The sequence below is a fragment of the Nipponia nippon genome, unplaced genomic scaffold, assembly GCF_047370975.1.
Source record: "Nipponia nippon isolate SJK-2023a ecotype South Korea unplaced genomic scaffold, ASM4737097v1 scaffold_15, whole genome shotgun sequence".
Lineage (NCBI taxonomy): Eukaryota > Metazoa > Chordata > Aves > Pelecaniformes > Threskiornithidae > Nipponia > Nipponia nippon.
In genome coordinates this window covers 3,507,154-3,528,604 of record NW_028262331.1, presented here as the reverse complement: position 1 = coordinate 3,528,604, position 21,451 = coordinate 3,507,154, and the positions used below count along the sequence as shown (strand labels likewise).

The window sequence follows — 21,451 nt, the reverse complement described above, 5'->3', positions numbered from 1 at the left end:
CAAAACATGGTTATACGAGTTACTGTGGATTTCTACTTTGCTTAGTTTCTGTAGTTATTGGTTTTAATCTAACATGCTCCTATTTTCCCTTTGCTGTATAAGGACAAGGAAAAATCGGTAACGGATCAGCGGCGATACTCCCTGATCGACCCCTCGTCAGAGTCAGAAGTGATCCGGCTGCAGCACCGGCTTGTCAGCACGGAGGATGTGCTGCGCAATGCGCTGGAGCAGGGCCACCAGATGGAGAAGCTCATGGAAGCAATGAGGCTCTCCTCCGAGAAAACACAGGTAGAACATTGGCCATCTTTTCCCAGGTCGCTCAGCCCTCAGCGGTCATTTTTCTTGAGCAATCTCCTGGGATCTTGCCCTGTGCTGTGGGGGGTGATGCAGTCAGCTGGGTCCCTTCCCTCTGCTGGAAACAACCTGGCGAGACTTTGTTCTGTCAGATGCGTAGCTTAAAACTAAGAAAAGCCTTGCTAATTGGTAATTGCGGATCCTTATAGTGCTCTGCAAGAATGGTTGCTAAATGTGGTGTTTTGGGGAAGGTTGCGGTGTGAGTAACTGTTCTTTGTGTGTACAGTGGCGTGTGGCTGCACATCCTTGCGGTACAGGCACTTTATAATACGAACATTGAGGGTTTCTGCCATCCCTGTTCTTTGAGAGGTTTATTTCCTTGCAGTCCATGAGCAGAAACTTTGGAGGTGACTGGGAAAATGTTTTCCATTTCTCTAACCAGTTCCTGGGGGCATCTCTATATCTGATCTGGGTTTGCTGATGGACCAGGAATGTTCCCATTCCAGTTGCCATCTTCTCCTCCCAACTTCCTCTGGTCTCCACTTGTTTTTTCTGACAAAAGCAAAACTGCCTCTGTTGTTTGTATTGCAACCTTCTTTGTGAAACTGAAGGCTGCAAGTAACTTGACTCTCCACATTTGGCTTTTTCTGTCTCATACCTGTGGTGTCTAAGCCCTGACTGGTTCCTCCTGTGAAGTGACCTGCCCCTTGTGCCAAGCTTTGTGGTTCATGTCCTTTTTTACTCTTCTAGCTATATTTTCTCTTGTGTCTGCAACCAGGTCATGGATTTCAGAGCCCAGATGCACCAGTGCTCCTCTTGTACTTGCTCACTTAAATTCTTAGCTGAAAAATGTCTTTCTCTTGCAGTAATGAGCTACAGTTCACATTCGAGCAGATACCTTAGGATAGTACAGAACAAGCCACTAGGCACGGAGAATGGGCAGAGGGCTTGTTTTCCCTGCTGCAGGTGCAGATATGTTGTGGTAGGTAATCTGGGGGGTATCAAGTCTTCTCCCATGACACAGTCTTCTGCACAGTTTGCAGATACACCAAATGGCTGTTTGCATTGCAGTAGTACTTGCAGGGAGGCAGTCGGGAAGAGGGTGCACAGTAAAAATTGCAGCCCTGAAAGCTCTGCTGGCTCAGCTGAGCATCTGTGTGTTGCAGACAAGTCTTTTTATATCCCGCAGTGCAGCGGCAGCAGCCGTCTGCCGGCACCAGACAGGACAGCTGTAGTCGTGATGACAAGTTTGTGGCAGTCCAAGATCTACTATAATCCTGTCAGTATCTCCAGAGTGACTTCAGCTTCTGCCGTAATTGCTATGTGTCAAATGAAAATGCATCATGACAACCTCATCTGTTGGAAGCTATGGGAGGGGTGGGGAAAGTTATTCTCTGTTGGCTTTAATGCTAAGTCCCTTGAGAAAAGGAAATCTTCCCTTTCGCATTCCTGTCTCCAGAGGTGGTGCAGGTGGTAATTATTTCTTCCCCAACTGTAGAAAATAACTAATCTTACATAAAGTGAGTTGGAATGGACCTTACGAGGTCAGCTAATCTATCCCTGGTATTACTTTTGATACTTTCATGCTTAAGAAATCGTAGAGATATGACAAGATAGTATTATGCCTTCAACTACGAACCGTGGTACTAAGACAGACGGAGGATTATTGTGGGAAGCTAGGCTTCAAACTTCTATTGATGTCAGATTTTTAAAGTGCCTAGTTACAAGGAGGTCTGGATCAAAGCTCCCTAGTTTCGGTATGATATCTGTTCATCCTTCCCCTTATGAAGGGCAGTTGTTAACCAGGGGCTTTCAGGCTGAGCCTGAGGACATTGCTGGCCTAAAGAGATCCTGGTGCAATAGTTAGGGAATTAATGGTTCTTCCCCAGAAGCCACATTTCTGCTGTAACCCATTCTGCACTACCTCCTGACCTCCCGTCTCCTCTCTGACAGCAGCAGCTGTTGCCCAAGGATCTGCCTTGGCATCGCTCTCCCTTTGTCTGCAAAGCCTTCACTTCACAGCATGCTCAAGAAGGAAATCTCTGATTACCAGAAGCTGCTGCTGCTCTCCCTTCACAGGCTTAGTCAGCCGCCGCGCTCTGCAGCCCTTGATGTGCGTGGCTGGCCTTGCTGTTAGAGGAGGTGCAGGAGCTGGGGGAGTATAATGGCACTGTGTCTTCGTCTCGTTGTCGAGTAATTGCTGTCTTGCTGTTTCCGTGCCTGCAGCTGCAAAGTATTTGTCCTGTAATAGAGGAAGAGGATCTTTGCCTTCTCCACGTCTTGGGAGACCCTGATCTCACAGCTTTGCAGGAAATGACAAGGATTTGGCACTCAGGCCTTTTCTTGGAGAATTTGCAGTGGCTGCTCTGGGAGCTCTTTTATTTAATTTCAAGCGAATTGCACCACTTTGTTCATTATCATGACCATGTACTGAGACTAAATTTCAAACCTGATTCCTGGTATCTGATAGCTGCTTAGTGCACAGATTGGGTCTGCTGCAGGTAGGACATATTGCCTTGTGCAATGCCTGAATCGCCTGTGGTCGTGGGTGCAGACCCAAAGCCGAGTCACCACAGCGGCACTGTTCTGGCCATCCATCCAGGTAGACCTCACTGCCTGCCAAACAGTTCAGGCTCTCAAAGCAGAGCTCGGTTTGAATCTCTGCCTGTTTTTCCTGCCCAAACTAAACCTCTGTCCCGTAGGGTTGACTATGCACCTTCACGGTCACGGGTAAGAATGGAAGCTGGGTAGCTGAGGCTCCTCTAATGATGGGTTTAAAACCTTGCAGTCTTGTCTCCCCATAATGTCTGGGTTTGCTGCCATCAGCAATTCACCAACAACTGTGAATCTGATTACCAAGACCCAAGCAACTGACATCTGGCATGCTGTGACTTCACGCTGCAGCTTTCTGCTCTTGTTTGTGCTGGTTGTACTGTCATTTTGAAGCTGAAGGGCTCCATATTATCCCTGCTAAAGAAACATTATAAATGTTTAAAAGTTCTTGTGCTTTGTAAAGATAGAACAGCCTGTCCTGGCTGCCAGACTTGTCCCCAGAGATGGGAAATGGCAAATGTCCTTTTCGCTGCTGGGATGTTCACTGTGCCGTGTTTTGCAGCTAACGCTACCCTTGGCTGAAGGTTTGTTTATCAGGATTTAAGAGTCAGAAGTGAAGAGTGGGTCTGTGTCTGTGAGGAACTCGGGGGATGCTTTGTAGCTGGGAAGGATGCAATCTGGCACGTGGGGATTGCGCTGGGGTGCAGAGTGCAGGAAGCTTCTTGCCAAAATTGGTGTGGGATTTTTGCATTCTGCTTTCCTTGTTGTGGGGTGGGCTGCTAAGGAAGGAGATGGCAGTCTTGCCAGATCTCAGCGCTTGTAGGCAAAACCACTAGGCTCTGTGTCCCTCTTCATAAGTACTGTCCGTTCTCCATTGCAGACTCTTGGAAATTCTGGGTCTGCTAACGGGATTCACCAGCAGGATAAATCCCACAAGCAAGAGGTAAGTTACAAGCAGAATGTTGTTTAAAACAGTGAGTGCTTCATGTGATTTCTTGCCTGCTGTGCTGGGGTCAGCTCTTGGATGGAGGCAGTTCTGCCAGCAAAGCTTGACTGTGTCATTCCCACAGCAAAAGCAAGGGGCTTTGCACAACTCCAAGTTCCCAAGCACGGTGGGAACCTCACCTTACCATTAAAACTACTCGAAGCCATCAGGAATGTGCTAGTGAGATGCACACTGAGGTGCGATGGGTGCTTGCTCTGGGAGAAGCAGTGGGAAGGGAGTTACCCCTCAGTCTCCTGGGTCAGTGCCCATATGACTCTTCTCCTGGCAGCCTCAGCCAGAACATGCTCGGTCTCAGATATCTGCCGTCCCCTTTACATAGGTGGCATTTGTGGGACATTGCTGTCCTGGTGTCCCCTGGTTTTCACAATGTAGGGCAAGGTCTGTAGGCTCAGACTTTATTTCCTCACAGGCAGGATGGTCAGAGGAAGAGGCAGTGTGACTTACCGGGCAGAGCAGTGGGTCAGGACACAGCAGGCCTGGTGGCATCCCACTCTGTGCCTCAGTTTCCTCTTCTGTAAAAAGCCCTCCATGCTTGCCCTCTTTTTACCTAACAACGTCTCTTTTCTTCCAGGAGAAGCTCTGATAGATAAGAGATGAAGAGGATCATTTCACGCCAGTATCAGCTCCTCTGCACAGTCAGGAAAAACGATACCCCATCTGGCTTTAGCACCTCCAAAAGACTAGACACAGTATTTTCACTTTAAAGCAGGACAATGTTTATAATATACTAACTGATGTAATCAGGACAATCCTGGAGTCCAGTTTTCCAAGGCAGCCATCGTTCCAGGAGGGAGCAGAAAGATCTCTCTGGGTTTGGTTTTCTTACGTGTATTGGTTTTGACTGTGGAATTTGTATTGCTTGAGCTGCCCTTGTCCCACCAGCTGATGTGGTCTGGATGAGAGCTGCCCCAAACGGTGGCTGAAGTGTCAGCGAGTCCCAGTAACCCTGCAGGAACTGCAAAGGGATTTATTTGCTTGTGATGTTCAACTCCAAAGCGCGTGCCCAGAGGCTGCACGCTTCCCACGTGGTCTGTCCCTTCCCTTCCACCCACCCCGCTGTCTTGAAGACCTGCACAAGCGAGTGAAACCTGCTGGGCTGACTGTTCACGCTGGCACACGTAGGCTGAGGAAGATGAGGTGTGGGGATGTGTTTCCCTCCTCGCCTTGTAGAAGACATCGTTGTCCTAGAGCATGGAGGCTGCACTTAGTACTTGTATCGTAGCATGTCGTGGGAAATAATCCGATTTCAGAGGGATATTTATTTTGTTTCTTGCCCATTGCTGTTTAGGGAAGGAGCTGTGGTGGCTCTGAGTTTGGGGACAGGCACACCTCGCTCAGGTGTGGTTGGCCTTTCTTCCTGCAGAGAGATCGCTGAGCAGGCCTGCCGATGCCCTGGGCCATGGTCCCCCTCGCTCGTATGTGTTTTATTGTTCTTTTTTGAGCACAGGACTCCACAGACGGCTGGATCTCAGCATCGCTGGCCTGAGAGCTCCATGCTGGCTGCAGTCAGTGTGGGACAGATGCCTTGAGGAAATGGTTCCCTCCTTGCCTGTTTAATTTAACAGCTAATCGGGGATTGCCTGGCCATTTTCCAGAGCTATCCTTGGCTTTTCAGTATTATGCCTGTCCCCTGCTACCAGGAGCGGAGGTGGCTAAGGTGCTGCTGTGAGCATTCATGCAGTAGTGGCCATCTGTGTTTGATGGGTACAGCAATCCTCTGTGCATGACCTGAGTATGAGCGTTTGGAGTAGAAGGAATCCAAGACTGGAGCCCTCACAGCTCTTGTGTCTGTACACAGCAGTGCAGGCCCAGGCAAGGGTCTTGTTCCTTCTTCTGAAGGCTCTACTCTTTAACTTTGCACCACAGCTCCCAAGGGACATTAGGGTGGAGGAAGGGGACAATATGCTCTTCAAGGTGTGAGAGAGTCCAGGTCAGATTCACTGTTCAGTACCACAGGGAAGAGTCGCAGCAATATTTTACCAGGCTTCTCCTAGTTAGTGCCCAACTTCTCCAGTCTTCAGAAGCTCTTGTGTTATGATGGGGCATCTGTGAAAGAGGACAAGACAGAAGAGACCACTGAGAGAGGAGATCTGAGCCAGGCCACAGGCAGATGAACATCACGGCATGTCGGCTTCATTGCTTTTTGCCCTGATTTCGTACAAAATTGTGTTACTTTTTCTTAGTGGATTGCCAGACTCCTACTTCCTTGAAGGATGGGCAGTCAGAAGCAACCTGGGAAAGACTTGGGCTTCATGGCTGCGATTCTGCCCTGAGGAGGATGTTGCCGAATCTGGGCTATGATACAGTACTGGACTCCGCTTCCTTGATGCAGGATTGGTGATCTCCCTCTGTTCAAAGGGAGGGTGAGAGAGGAAGGTGACTTCAGGGGAGTAAAGCAGGTCAGAAAACACAGCTTAAATCTGGCACACGGCAGGGGGAGGTGGAGCTTGGGATCTAATTGTCTGAAAATAATTCAAGTGGGATCCCATCCTGCCTTGTAGAAGCGTTTCACCAGCTTTTCGTAATCAGCAGGAAGATTGCCACATCTCTGCCTAGCTCTGGGACTTTCCCAAGGGATCATAGAGGTGGTCTCCAAAACCCTCCTGGTTGGTGTATTCATCTCCTAAGCGATTTAGGAAAATCCCAGGGCGGGTGTTCATTGTTACAGCCTGTGACTGTGAATGCCTCACTGGGAGCTGCTGTTTTTAGGGATTTAGGGCTGATGTTTCCCAAAGTGCTCCTCTGGCTGGATGTTCTCTGAAGTCACTGCTGCAGCTCCCGCTGGCCTGAGTGGAGCTAAACCAGAGTGCTTCTTGCAGTGCTGCCTGTCTCCAAGCCCAGGGCTTCCCAGGCACCTGCAGGGGGAAGAGTCCATTCTGATTTGTAGCTTATTTTCCCCAATAGGTCTTCTAGTGACTTGGGACCAGCTGCCTTCATCTACAGAGGAAAGGCACCTGCATGTTCCACCTCCCTTGATGAACCTCTGGCTCTGCACAGGGTGGGGTCCCCCAGGAGTGGTTATGGGGACCGCGTATTTGGCTCTATTAAGCAGATCCAAAGTTGTCAGGGTGGCAGTGGTTCAGGCTGGAGGAGTCTCTGGCTCCTGTCTCCTCCCAAGGCCCATCCCCCGTGAGTGGCTCAGACCTGTGGCTCTTTGCCGTCAGCTTGGGTGAGAATGCAGAACAGCAGCAGATGGGTCCGAGCAGGTTTAGAGTTAGTGGTGATGGTCTTCTCTGGCTGTAAATAGCTGTGCTGGTCCCTAAGGATCAGCCAGGAACTGATGGCACTTCTTGGCTTTCTGTGGAGGCTGTGTGGTTTTTGTGTTGCAGGGCTGTACCAAAACAGGCAGTGGGGTGAAGCCAGGCCCCCCGTGTCTCCACCACCCTTGGGGTGCAGGTCCATGGGAGCGGCTCCCCAGACAGGACTGACTACGGTGTCGACAGGGCACGTTAGCACACCGTCATCTGGGTTTCAGCTCAACCCTGTAAAGTGGCCAGGATGGGGTTTGGACCAGCCGTGTCTTCCCTCTCCAGAACTGGTATCGACTTCCCGAGGGCACCTGCCTCTGGCTGCCCCTCTGAGGTTGCAAGAGACCAAACTAGGGACAAACTTGGAAAGGACAAAGAGGAGATTCCCCAGCCCCTCTATTTATTTGTAAGTTTAATTGCTATTTTTGCCTATGTGGTGGTGTATAAAGTACTTCATAATATTTGGTCTTACTGGCTTGGTTCTTTGGGAGAGATTTTCAAGGGCATTGGAGCAGTGATGCAGCCATCTCCTGTTGTTGGTCAGGGACTGGTTCCTGTTTGTGCCTTCACTCCCTCTTCGGCTTCAGCCTTGCTCTTAACTTGATCCCTGAGAGTGGTACAGGGGGGCTGCCTTCTCCCCAGCCCCGCTCCTGGCTCCCGCGTGCCATGCTGGTTTTGCATCCGGAGCTGGGTCTGGAGCATGCCTCGGAGCACCGCTGCAGGGTGGGGAGCAGGAGGTAGCCATGCACGTGCTCAGCATCCTGCTGAAGGCCTCAGCACCAGCGGAAGGACCAGCACCCTGGTTGTGAGACCGTCCCTCGCGGCCAGCTGCGTTACCCCAACGGTTAGTGATGCTTTTCTGCTGAAGGCTGAGACGTTACTCGGCGAAAAAAGTCTTTGAAATGGAGACTGTTCCATGTTTAGTGGTTTCTTCTCTAACCCTCTAGACCAAAGGGAAAAAAATCTGTCTTGGTGATTTCAGCTTTATCCCTCCTACAGCATCCAGAGAGCTGGAGCAAGGGGCAGCGCCGTGCCGGTGCCGTACTAAACGACGGGTGCCAAGTTGCCAGCCAAGGCTTTACAGCTCTTGCCGACCCCCAGCCACCAGCAGTTCTTCTGGCTTGCAGTAGAGATGCATGAGGGTTTCATTAAAACAAAATGATGCAAATGACACTATAAAAGTCTTAACAAAAATTCCAGTACTCCATTGTTCGGCAGCTTTAGCAGCTCAACACTATCTTGTAGGGAGTTATTAATACACTAAGTTCCTATAGGCCTCTTGTAAGTCACCAGAATAAAGATGATACTAGATGTATAAATGGATGATAACCTTTTACCCGTACAGTATGTATTACAATTTTGTAGCTTAGTAATTTTTTGGCTATCAGATTTTGTTAGTATGATATAAAAAAAAAGACAAAAAAAAAGTTTGACTGCTAATGTCTATTTTGTTATTTGATTCGTTTTATTTCTTCCTCTGTACAAAAGCTGTACAAATCTCAGTCTGTGTAACTACTACAGATATGTATTCATGTACCATCCACCCCTGTCCTGGCTTGCTGGTGTGGTGAGCTCGTTACTAAACAATAAAATCTGTGGCTGAAGTCGGGCGCCCCGGGGCTGCTGGGGGTGTGTTAAGGGTGTTTTGCAGTGCACGAGCCATGCCGAGATGGAGGTGGCTGGGGGGCGAGGGGGGTCTTCCCTTTGCAGCTCAAACGTGGGGCTTTGGCAAGTCCCTCTCGCCCTGAGCCCAAGCGGTGACCTTGGAGCCATCAGCATGTGGGCTCTGCCGAGAGCAGGGTTTGCAAAGGGCCGAGAGGCTGCCGAGCTGCCCTGGGGGATGAGATGCCCTGGGAGCTGGCACACAGCGGCTGCTCTTCGGCAGCCTGTGCTGGAGGTGAGGACAACCAGCTCCTTCCCTGGGTGACTCCCAGCCCACCGCTGTCAGGTACCTCCTGAGCCGCTGAGCCGTGGGGTGATGGTGCTATTTATTAATCCATTATTTTCCCTCTCCCTCCAGTCCCCGCCGATGCATCCGCAACACCCTGAGGCCAGGAGTGTCACAGTGTGCTGTGCTATACCCGCCTCCCCCCACCTCCAGACTGGCCCCTACTCATTTCAGTGGTGCCACCTTGGTTTTGCAGCGGCAGAGACAGCGGTTGGGTCATCCTCATCCCTTCCAGCAGACCTTTAGAGCACAGGGAAATGCGGATTGCCGTGGATCGGTCCCAGGGGGGAGCTGCGGTTGCTGCCATGGTCAGCGCAGGTCCAGGTGAGCGATGCTGCTGCCCAGCCCAGCCTCCTGCCCCTCTTCCCCTGTGCTCCCACCACATGCCCGTATGGATGCTCTGAGCATCGGGGGGTTGCGCTGTCCCCTGTGGGGCAGGGCGGGGGATTTACTCCAGGGCTTGGTGCTTTTTTCATGGTACAGCATCTCTTAGTTGGGAATTTCCTTGACTGCCTGTGCCCTGGCTCAGCAGCGCCCCGTACAGCAATGAAACATCCATCTCCTGCCGTGTTGTCCTGCACCCATGGGCTGTAGATCCTTTACAGAAAGCCAGGCGTTGCCCAGTATTGCCAGCTGTCTAAAGATACAGGGAAAAACTGGGATGCTTTTTTCCTTGCTTCCTGGCCTTTTCCTGGACTTAAAACAAAATTCTCCGCTGCCAGGATTTGACAAGGGCACAGAGTGACAGGACAAGGGGTAATGGCTTTGAACTGAAAGAGGGTAGATTTGCATTGGGTATAAGGAAGAAATTCTTCACTCTGAGGGTGGTGAGGCACTGGCACAGGTTGCCCAGAGAAGCTGTGGATGCCCCATCCCTGGAGGTGTTCAAGGCCAGGCTGGATGGGGCTTTGAGCAACCTGGTCTGGTGGAAGGTGTCCCTGCCCATGGCAGGGGGGTGGAACTGGATGATCTTTAAGGTCCCTTCCAACCCAAACCATTCTGTGATTCTATGATTACCTGAAAGTTTTGAATTCTTTCCAAATAGCTGGTGAGGTTTGCAGGTGATGGGTTAATTCCAGAGTGAGGCCCCAAGAAAACTAGAGATGACCGACAGTAACACCATGAAAACTGGCCACGCAGCCTTATTGCAGAGCTGTAACATGGTCTGTACAGTGTGGTCTGTGATATCCTGCTGTTTTATTTTTTCAAGGTGTTCAAGAGTTGCTGTCAAAAACCAATAACTTGAGACTTTGTTTCTTCACCAGCTCCCTGGCCCTGCATTGCAGTGTCTCAGGATCTCCTAAAATAGCTGGGCAAGAACGGCAGGTCCCTGGGCCACCGCGTTGCTTGTTTCCAGAGCGGGTGCTGATGGCATCCGCTGCTGCCGTGTGTTTCGCTGTCCTCCAGCAGCTGGAAGGAGAATAGTTTATTTGAACTTTGCTTGGGAGAAATCTCCAGACACAGGAAGGTGCCTCCAGGCTCAGCCCAGCATCGGTGCTGGGCAGGGAGCTGATGAAGTCATCATTTTCCCTGCCCTTCGCTTTCAAAGGCTGCTGCTCGCTCCCATCAGGTCCGGAGATGCTGCAGCTGAGCAGGGCTGGAGGGTGGGATCCTCTCCCAGCCAAGCCGCCCTGGCGTGGGGAGCTGGCCGCTGGCTCCCGGCTGTGATCCTGCCGTCACGGCTTGGCCTTGGCCCCCAATATCTCCTTCAACGAGGTGTGTGACCCTCTGCTCCATCGGTCCCATCTTCGCTGCCGAGGCCGCCAGCAAGGGGCAGGACCGCTCCAGCGGTGGCTGTCGAGCTGTCCCCACGCTGGCTGCGAGGGCGCCAGGCAAGTCAATGCTCCTGGAGGGAGATGTACCTGCAAAGAGACAGGGTTTGGGGACAGGAGGCTTTATCCGGTACAGCTGGCAGAAAACAGCAAGTTTTCCATCACGCCAGCCCTTCCCTGGGCTCTGGGCAGGAGGCAAAGGCCATGAGCGCCGTGTCCCTGCTCAGGGCAGGTGGCTCCAGCTCCGTCTTTTACGCCGTTCCACTATAGAATTCACTAACGTGCGTATTTACAAGCAAGTGCCCAAGCCCCGGTATCTCACAGAGATAACCCTGTAGCGCATGCCTTTGTTTGCAGACATCGCATTTCGGTGCCGTTAATCGTATGGTGAGGATTAATAAAACATGAAGTTTAAAGATGCCTAAATCACAGTGGGGGAGCTGGTAATCTCTGCCAACAATAATATTTGCACTTTATTTTCATCCTAGCATCCAGCCAAGGAGCGGAGCCTGGCCCGGGGAGCAGTGCCGCCGCATGAAAATGGATGGGGTGAGGCTGGCACGGGGTTCCCGACCGGCTCCTTGGGCATCGTGGGCGGCTTAGAAGAGGCGGTGGGTGGGACGTCCGTCCTCAGCCACGTCAGGGACCTCATACCCCAGGGATGCTGTGCTCAGGCCCACAGCTGGACGGGTGCTTCAGCGATGGGTTTAATCCAGGGGTGAGCGAGGGGTGAGATGTGAAGTGGCCTCTCTGCACGGGGGACGCGTGCACGGGGGACATCTCTGCGAGGCTGTGGCCAGCCTGCTCTAACGGCACATCCTGCGGCCACCCGCGGCCCGTGCTCCCCCGCGACCTGCCACCCAGGGCATGTCCCTTTGGGATGTCCCCTCTGGAGGGGGCAGGCGTACCAGCTCTCAGCTTGGTGCTGGCAGACCTGTGGCCCACCAAAAGTGCCGTTCTGTTTTCGCAGGGGCTGCCGGTGTCCCCTCCGCGCTGCAGCCCCAGCGCCAGCGAGCCCGCAGCCCCCGTGCCAAAATCGGGGCCGGCAACGTGCTGCTTCCCTGGCAAGGGTGTTTCCTCCCCATCTCTTTGCTGCCTAACAAGCATCCTTGTCAAAATAGCTAATTTCCTTCCAGAACAAAAAGTCACCTGAATACATTTGGAAGCTGTATTGCACTATCAGGGTAATCAGAATTTAATTTGATGCAGTCAAGGCTCTAAAAAGATGTTATCAAGGGGAACATCAAAGCTGGATTCCTGCGCTTGGAAATGCAACTGGAATGCTTAGTCCAGATTTCTCATTTTATCGGAGACGTTCAAAATATCAGTCTAAATAACAAAAAATGAATATTAAGAGTATTTGCAAATTAATGTCTTTTGTAGCTGAACAAAGGCCACCGTCTAACCTACTTTTGCATGTCTGGGACAGTCTCTTATTAAATCCTAATTATACAATTTTGTTGTGTCTAATCATTTCTGCACTTGCAGGAATTAAAACTGAAGCTCGTTTCCCCATTTGTTGTACCACGCTGCTCTTCGGGGTCCCGATCCTGCAGCGTGAGGCTCGAGGCTGGGACCCCGGGGGTACGGAGACGGGGAAGGTGGGATGGGAACCTGGGCTTGTTCTTTCTCTCCTGCGTCTGTGTTACAGCCCCAGGGCTTTGCATCCTTCCCAGCTCTCGGGATAGCCGAGGAAAAGCTCCAGCTCGTCCTAGTGAATGCGATTGTGCAACAATTTCAGTTTTTGCTTTTAAAGTACAATTTCAGAAGGAAGAAAGGCAGCTCTAAGCCTTTTGGCTGCCAAGAAGATTGAAAATGTGACCAAAATGCACCCTGGAGAGGGGGTGCTCCTTTTTGGGGGGGTTTGGTTAACCTGGGGGGGCACGGCTGTGTTACAGCAGCAGCTGGTGCTGGGGCCGGGGACGGCGGAGCAGCGGCCTTGACCATATTCACTTCCAACACCACGATTCCTGTCCCAAGCTCAGGCTGGTTTGCCACCGGCACGTGCCGAGCTGGCCGGGGCGGTGGCCGATGGCACGGCAGCCCCTGCCCAGCGCCACGGCCGTCGGTCCCCTCTCTTCCCTTAGCTCCCATTTCCATGGAGCCCGAGCCCAAATGCCGGCATCCCCCCATGCAGGGGACACGGGGGACAGGCCCGTCCCTGGCTTTAGCCCTTGGAAACGTCGCAGGGGAGCTTTGGGGGAAAGGAGGTTCAGTCAACTTCGTTAGGGAAATAGCGCGGATCTTGTGTTCAAACCTTTGAAGTGTTAATTAAAAAGAATTATGCAAAGGAGCAAGGATTTGAAACATTCATTTGAATCTCAATAAGGCATCTGTATTAAAAATAGCAGCGGGATCAACGAAAGATACAGCAGGTTTGGAGCAAAACGGTCCCCGTGTCCCCGCTGCTGTCGGGCAGCGGGTTTCTGCCCACGCCCTGCCCCAAATGGGCGCTGCGGAGCGTGGCACACGCTTGGGAAGCTTGTGAGCTTGGGAAAACGCTTCTTGCCTAATATTTAAAGATCTTGAAAGCATCTGGTTTAAAAAAAGGCCCAGTGGGGTCCGGTGCGGTGCTTAGCTGTAGTGCATGGGGTGGGAGAGCGGGGTGCATGGGCTGGTGAGGCGGGTGCGGGGCTGGGACCACCCTGGGGCAGCCAGTGTGGGGCACGAGGCACCCCACACAGAACGCAGCCCCCAGCCCCCAAACCACCCCCGGCCTCCTGCCAAGCCCCGGCACAGCCCCTCCCAGGGGAAACCGAGGGGCTGCGCCTCTCTGGCACGACCCTTCATTAAAACCCCCAGCATGTCCTGGCCCTCGCTCATTCCAATAAAAAGCATCCAGGGTATTAATTACCAGATCAGCGGATAACGTCGTTAAGTTTACTTTTGCACTGTGCAGACCCAACGGGAATGTCAATGCCTCCTGCCCTTGGTGTCGGCACTGCAAGGGTACAAGCGGGTGGGGGCACCGGCACCAAGACCCCATGCCTGCAGAGAACCGATGCTCTCGGTTCATTCCCAGCGTGGGAGCGGGCAGGCTGCGAGGGCGAGGGTCCTCCGGTGGGGATGGCTGTGCCGGGCAGCGAGGCGGGGGGTTACGATCACAGGCCAAAAGCAGCCTGGGCAGGGGATGGGGGGCAAGGAGCTTTGCCGGGGCCGCAGCCCTGTGGGGAAGGTGCTGACGGGCAAAGCTGGAGCCTCACTGCGAAACTACGCGGCGATTTCAAAGGCTGGGGCTGTAACCTCAGCTGCGGGTTTCATTAAAAATGTATGAATATCAGCCCGACCTTGGGCAGGGCTCGGGGCCGGCGCTCCCCCACAGCCCCTCGTCCCCCACGGCGGGAGGAGGTGATGCTCTTGGCCGAAACGGGGCGCGGGGATAACCCCAGCGCCTGCCTTCCCCTGCCAGGGAGTGGGATTTCCACGGATGGGGCCTCCCCTCTCCCATCTGGATGCCTGAAGTCTGCAGAGGGGACCCCGGGACCAAGGGCTGTCGGAGCCCCCCAGGGATGCTGCAGGTACCTGCGGCAGCCCTCCTGCCCACGCGGGTGTGCGAAGGATTCCCCGTCCCTTGCACTGATGAGCCAAAAAAAACCCTGGTGACAACGTCAGCTTAGGAGAGGACCTTTCCTCCCGCCAGGTGATGTGGAGCTGGGAAGGATGGGGGGGCAGAAAATGGAAATCTCCCCGCTCTGCTCCCCGGGATGCTGTCCAGAGGCTCCGGTTCGGGAGCGCCTCGTCGAGCTCTCATTAGCATGGAAATAATTCAAGAGACGCACACAAGACAGCTGGAAAAGCATTTTATCTGTTGCGCCGGAGCAAACTCTTTTTGCAGCGCAGCGTTGAAAGGCCGGCACAACTGCAGGCAGCTGGCACCGCAGACAGATACCTTAAACGCAGATAGGCAGAGTAAATACGCACGATAAGCCACCGCTACGGCCCAGCAGGCAGGGAATGGAGAGAGGAGGGGGGTTTTTGATCTTTCTACAAATATGTTTGGAACCAATAGATATCAGTTCAGCTTTCGCAGGGAATCCTTGCCAGTTTTACTCAATAGCATATATCTTGCAAAAGAATTAATAATACTTTGGGCTGCCTTGGTGCACAGCTCTCGCCGTAGTAGCTGTTTTCGGTGCAGGATGGACTCACTGCAAATACAGCCCCAAAACCAGCAGTTAATTTGCTGCATGCAAAGCCTTGTTGCTCCAATTGCGAGCGATGCCTTGAAAAGCTGTTTTTCCCTCCCCAGCCCTCAGAGGGTCCCACCCGGAGCCGCAGACCCCAGTTCTTTCTCCTCTAGGCTCTTCCTCGCCTGGTTTTTGCGTCTCCCAGCCCTGCTCCGGGTGATGCCAGCTCCCCACGTCCGCACCGCTCACCCAAGATGTGCCCGGCAGCAACGAGTTGCGGGGGGCTTCCAGAAACGTCCCGCTCTTGATCTATAATTTAAAAACCATTTTGTTTTGTCTTGGTCGTTTTTACCAGCAATTTGCTCTAGCAAAAGAACACAATACCCCTTTAGGAAAGAAGAAATAAACTCATTCTTTCAATTAAATTTCTCCTGACCTTACTAAAACTTTTTCCCCGTTCTGTCTTCTAAAGAAGCAGCTTTTCTTTTTTATTTTTGTGATCTCCAATTCCACTGAGAGACAGAGGAAATCAGCATATCAGAGAAAACAACGATTCTTGTGATGCCCAGCAGTCACTAATTAACAAATTAAAAAAAAAAAAGAAATCTTTCTGCAGATAGGATTGTTTTCTGGCGATGTTGCCTTTTCTTTTGTTGGCGCTGTGACAAGGAACTTCTTTCTTGCTGCAGATAGAGCAGATTAAACCATCCCTCTCGCGCCGTTCGCCCAGCTGGATGGGTTTGTGCGGCTCATTGTTTCGGCCCCCAAATAAAAAGTCTTGCCCCCGCTTTTATCTGATTGTGGTGGGTTCCTTCAGAGACGTGGATAGATGTGAACATTGCAAGAGAGCGTTTAAGCCATCGCATCCGTCCCCCGGCTGGACCAGGTGTCCTTTTAATAAGCGTGAGCATCCCTAGAGGATGGGGGCTCAGGGGGGCTGAGTCCACCTGTGTGGATGACGTTCCAGTGGAACATCTGGAGAACATCTGGGGTTCCTTGGTCCACCTCCCCTGAAGCCCCCAGCCCCCAGCAGGCAGCTGACACCTCCCCAAGCGGCCGAGCTGCGGCTCAGCCCGTCCGTCCCGGCACTCGTGCGGTTCAGCCCGCAGCCTGCCCTCCTCCGCACCATCTTCCCAGGCTCCTTCTCCGACTTTCAGGATCATTTTGGCCTCTCCCCCTCCCAAGCGCTCGCGGCCCTGCCTGGGGACGGCGCCCGAAGCAGGGGCTCCATTGGAAGCTGCTGCTGGCCACAGGGGCTGAGCTCTCCGTTCACACACCAGTGACCAAAGGTGGCACCCACGAGTCTCCAACCTTATTTCGGTTCATGGATCCCAAAGCCAGCCAGCACAGAGGCGGCCCCCAGGCTCAGCGCTGGGCTCCCAGCCTCATGACCAGCTCTCGGGGTCTCTGCTGGAGCGAGGCACAAGGGCAGGACGGTTCCCTGCGCGTTGGCAGCCAGCCAGATGTTGGTCTTTGGCCAAAGGACCTTGGAAACCCTCTTTGCCAAGGTCCCCTCCGAGGGCCAGCGTCCTTCGGAGGGAGGGCTCCGAGAAGTGCCGCCCGGCAGAGTATTTACAGCGGCGACAGCTGAATGCATGTGGGGGTTGCTTAATTCCCCAAATACCAACATCATCGTCTTTGGCTGTTAGTGGTCCCTGGGGGCTGCTGGTAGCCCCGGACGCCCCGCAGGGCCGGGGGCATGGAGCCGGCCCCAGGGAGGGCAGGTTTTGGGAGCAATGATGAGCACAAGCCTGACCCGAGCACGGCCAAAGGCAGGACCCTGGTGCTGCCCGAAACCTCTGCCTGCCGTGATGGGCGCCCGGGGCCGCAGCCCTCCTGGGGCGCAGAGCAGGGGGACGCTCACAGCCGCAGCAGCTGGATGTTGCATCAAAACACAGGCGTTTTCCCCCACTTGCTTTATTGCACAGGTTTCCCTGGTCAAGGGCCATGGAGAGCCACAGCGAGAACGGGGCAGCGGAGCCCCGCACAGAAACCTGCCTGTCCTTCGCAGGCAGCTCCCCCTTGTTCGGCTCCTGTGCTTGGGTGACCTAATTAAATTAATTTTGGTGGCTTGGTTTTTTTTTTTGGGTCTGGCTTAAAGACAATTAGCCAAAAGATGCCCTGATTTCTTTCTTCGGAGTAAGATCTCCCATTTAATTAGTCAGCAAGTGTGTTTTCACTCACGACTTGTGCTCCCAGGGACAGCCGATGCCGGGTGCGAATCGGGGACCGGCTCTGGCCACCCCGGCGGGACGCATCTTGCCCCGAGGAGCCCCGTCCCACCAAACCCTTCATCCCTCTTGGGATTTTGCTGGGACCCAGCGCAGCCCCTGGCCTGCCGCTACCAGTGCAATGAGTTTGCCAGGCCTGATGCCACGGGGAGGGAGGCGGGGGGTGCCGGTGCCGGCGTGGGGCTCGGCAGCGCCAAAACTCCCCTTCCCCGCTCCTCTAGAAACTGGAAAAAAAGTGTTTTCTCTTAAAATGTTTTCTTCTCTCTGTGGCCCCGGAGCAGTAATAAATCATCACTTATTTAAAACAAAATCCAGCTAATGGAGCAGCTGCATAATGCGTGTGCTTCAAAGGGAAAAAAAACTGTCAGCAGTTTCCAAACTTTCGAGGTTAAAACGCTGTCAAGTTATTTTTAATAGTTTTTCATTGGTTTTAATTTGCCATGCCTTAATATGCAGCGAGGAACGCGGAATATAATCATTTCCTCCTCACAGGTCGCCTTCCCGGCTGGCAAACGCAGCCTTGGCCTCCGTACCATCGGGCAGGGGCGGCCGGGGAGGCCAGCGGCGGCACCGGCAGGACGGACGGGACCTCCCGGCACCGCCGCGCCTGGCTCTGCCGAACGGGGTGCTCTGAACGGACACGGCGGGCCAGGCTGTGCCGGGCCGAGCTGGGCCGTGCCGGGGCGGGCTGTGCCATGTCAAGCTATGGCCCAATGGGCCATGCCAAGCCAGGCCATGCCGTGCCGAGCAGGGCTGTGCGGTGTCAGGCCGTGCTTCCCTGTGCCATGCTGAGCAGGGCTGTGCCAAGCTGGGCCGTGCCGAGCTGTGCAGGGCCAGGCCATGCTAAGCTGTGCCACGCTGACCAAGCCGTGCTGAGCTGAACTATGCAGAGCAAGACTGTGCCAAGCCATGCTGTGCCATGCCACGCTGTGCAAGGCCAGGCCATGCCGTGCCAAGCCAAGCTGAGCCATGTGGGGCAAGGCTGTGCTGAGCTGTGCCATGCCATGCCAAGCCATGTAGGGCCAGTCCATGCCAAGCCGTGCCAGGCCAAATGCCACTGTGCTGAGCCAAGCTGTGCTGAGCTGAGCCATGCGGGGCAAGGCTGTGCTGAGCTGTGCCGTGCCATGCCAAGCCATGCAGCACCATGCCAAGCCATGCAGCACCATGCCATGCCAAGCCAAACCATGCCGAGCCAAGCTAAGCCAAGCCATACAGGGCAAGGCTGTGCTGTGCCATGCCAAGCTGTGCCGAGCCAAGCTGTGCTGTGCTGAGCTGAGCCGTGCAGGGCCAGGCCATGCCAATCCACGCCGCGCTGAGCCAAGCTGTGCTAAGCCAAGCCATACAGGGCAAGGCTGAGCCATGCGGGGCCAGGCCGTGCCACGCTGTGCCGTGCTGAGCTAAGCCAACCCTAGCCAAACCATACCGTGCCAAACCGTGCCAAACCCAGCCATGCCAACACCAACAGGTGGCGACAGGTCCCCATTGCGCCCCTCTAACCCTCCCCAAGCACCGCACCGGGGCCGTGCCGAGCCGCGCCGAGCCGTGCCGAGCCGGAGCGGCTCGGCACGGCTCGGCGCGGCTCGGCACGGCATAAAAGGATTTAACACAGCTCGCCCCCCCCCTCCCCGTCCGGTTATCGGGCTGGTTAATCCCGTATGTAAATGGCAGCCAATGGATGGTGCCGTTGAGCGGGGTTGGGATTAGCGGCGGGGCGAATGGCTGGCACTTTTACTGGGATTACAGAACAAAGAGCTGCTCTCCCTTCCCAGCTCGGGGTCGTTTTGGTTTTTTTTTTTTCCCTTCCCCCCCCCCCCCCAATCCCCCCCTCCCCTCTTATTCTGCCCTTTAAGCCCACACCGGGCAGCACCGGCTCCGCCCGGGGAGGAGGGCAGCGGCGGGAGGCGGCGGGAGGCGGCTCCATCCCGGCCCCCGCCCGCCCGCCCCCGCCGCTCCCGCGCAGCCTCGCCGGGGGAGGCAGGAGCGCCGCGCCCCAGCCGCCCGCGGTAAGGAAAAAGTTTTCCCCCCCCCCCACCTCTTTTCCCTTCATGGTTCCCCCCTGCCCCGGTCCCAGTCCTGGGGGGGATGCGGGGGTGGGGGGATGCTGGGTGCCGTGGGGCTGGGGGGGGGCGGCAGGGGGGCATTAGGGCTGCGGGGGGTGATGGGGTGCGGGGGGCAGCAAGGCTTGGGAGGTGCTGGGGGGGATGCTGGGCTCGTCAGGGCTGGGAGAGTGCAGGGGGCAATAGGGACACTGGGGGGGTAGTGCTGGGGTGCAGGGGGGCATTAGGGTTGCTGGGGGTGATGGGGTGCGGGGGGGCATAAAGGCTTGGGGGATGTTGGGGTGCAGTAGGGCTGGGGGGGTGTTGGGCTCGTTAGGGCCGGGGGGGTGCAGGGGGGCATTAGGGCTGCTGGGGGGCGATAGGGCTGGGGGATGCAGGGGGACCTTAGGGCTTGAGGGATGCTGGGGGGATAGGGCTGGTGGATGCTGGGCTCGTCAGGGCTGGGAGAGAGCAGGGGGCAATAGGGGTACTGGGGGGGTAGTGCTGGGGTGGCCAGGGGGGCACTAGGGCTGGGGATGCTGGGGAGCGATAGGGCTGAGAGGTGTGGGGGCATTAGGGCTGGGGGATGCTGCAGGGCGATAGGGCTGGGGGGGGGGTGTTGGGGGGCTGTAGGGCTTGGGGGAGATGCTGGGGATATTAGGGCTGGGGGGTGTTGAGCTCATTGGGGCTGGGGGGCGTTAGGGCTGGCGGGGGGCAATGCTGGGGGTGATGGTGGGGTCCATCGGGGCTGCGGGGGGATGCCAGGAGGCAATAAGGCGGGGGGGGGGGGCATTAGGGGTTGGGGTGCTAGTGCTGCAGGGGTGCTTGGGCTGGTAAGGCAGGGGGATGCAGGCAGCAGTGGGGGTGATAGCGCTGGGGGGTGCTGGGGCAGTCAGGCAGGGGGTGTCCGGCTGGCTCTCGGTGCCCACCACCGCAACGGTGTCCCATATCCGTAAGGCAGCTCCAGGGCCACCACCTGCCCCAGCTGCATCTGGTGGTGCCGGGCAGGAAGGGAAGCGGCGAGCAGGGCTTTGCCGGGGCTCGCCTCCCTCTCTGCCGGCGTGGGGAAAGGCAGCAGCGCGGCTGGAAATAGAAATGCAAGGTTGAGCTGACGAAGCGCTCGGGGCTTCGGCTAGGCTGGTGACCCGGCCTCGGCACCGCGGCCCGCGGGGTGGAGGGACAGACATCCTCTGCGGCTCCTGGTGCTGGCAGGGACAAACAGAGGTTTCTCGGTGTGCGGGGACGACCATGATGGGGAGAAAGTTGCTCCCCGGGGAGCCGGTGCCCTCGTCCTTCCAGCATGCGGAGCTTACGGTGGGTTTATCTGGGATAAGCTGTAAATCGGAGCGATCCTATTAATGCATCTTGTGCCAGAGCGAGCCTCGGACCCGGCGGTGCTGCACAGGTAATCCCCGGTGTTCGTGGCAGGCGCTGGGCATGCGTGGGTGAGAGCGCTTTGGGAGGCATTGGTGCTGCCGAGCATTGCTGCGGAGGCACGGGGCCGGGTGTCGCGGGCACTTCAGGATCGGTCGCTCAGTCTCCTTCCACATCCATCGCCCTTCGGCATGCGAGCTCTGGACAGAGGGACTGCCTGGGGACATTAGCACGGAGCCTCGCATGATGGGAGCCCCTGGCTTCAGGGTATCTGCTCCCCGTGCCACTCTCACTGGAGGAGCTGCTGGAAGTGCTGCAACTGGGGAACAATCCTGTGGATGCGAGTGCCTTTAATTCCACAGGATCCCGGGTCTCCGGTCCCCACCGGCGCGGCCAGATCCACTACGTTGGCAGTCGCCTGTCCGAGCCTGCGGAATTTCCTACTCCTGTGGAAACCGCCACGGTGCTCGCTCTGAAGTGAGAAAGCGGTGTGGTGGCTGGCGGCATCAGACTCGATCCCACCGGTGGCCGAGGGGCTGGGATGCTAAAGGCCATGGCTCTGCCGTGTCCCACAAGCCCTGCCACCGGAGCAGCGAGCCCTGGCGCAGCAGCGTGTGCCGCTGTCGGGGCGATAGCAAGCAGCCGGTCGGGTGCCAGGGTCGCCTTTGAGCCGTGGCAGTGCAGCGTGGCTCTGCAGCCGCCCTCGGGTCCCCCGCTCCTCTCCCTTTGCCCCCGCAGGGCTGGGGTCCCGGTGACCTCCAGGAGATGGGGTGCCCCGGTTTGGGGTGGTGCTGCTGGTTTTCCCATGCACTGCTGCTGCCTGAGCTGGTGTTGCCTCTCAAGGCCGCGTTTTTGGGGTGAA

The 21,451-nt window shown here is 55.4% G+C and overlaps 2 protein-coding genes across 5 annotated transcripts in view; both read left to right on the top strand.

Annotated features, from left to right (window-relative positions):
• CLIP2 (CAP-Gly domain containing linker protein 2) overlaps positions 1-8,711 on the top strand; it is a gene marked incomplete at its 5' end in the record, with an annotated part of 63,538 nt that extends 54,827 nt beyond the window's left edge. Inside the window, 3 exons of the mRNA XM_087752077.1 lie at positions 103-288; positions 3,728-3,790; positions 4,425-8,711. Of these exons, the coding sequence (XP_087608203.1) occupies positions 103-288; positions 3,728-3,790; positions 4,425-4,436 (261 nt within the window). The remainder of the gene's footprint in view (positions 1-102; positions 289-3,727; positions 3,791-4,424) is intronic.
• A 10,427-nt stretch (positions 8,712-19,138) lies between these two features.
• GTF2IRD1 (GTF2I repeat domain containing 1) overlaps positions 19,139-21,451 on the top strand; it is a 67,861-nt gene continuing 65,548 nt past the window's right edge. For all 4 annotated transcript variants that reach the window (XM_087751589.1, XM_087751587.1, XM_087751588.1 and 1 more), the window contains exon 1: positions 19,139-19,182. The gene's annotated coding sequence lies outside the window, so the exon portion shown is untranslated. The remainder of the gene's footprint in view (positions 19,183-21,451) is intronic.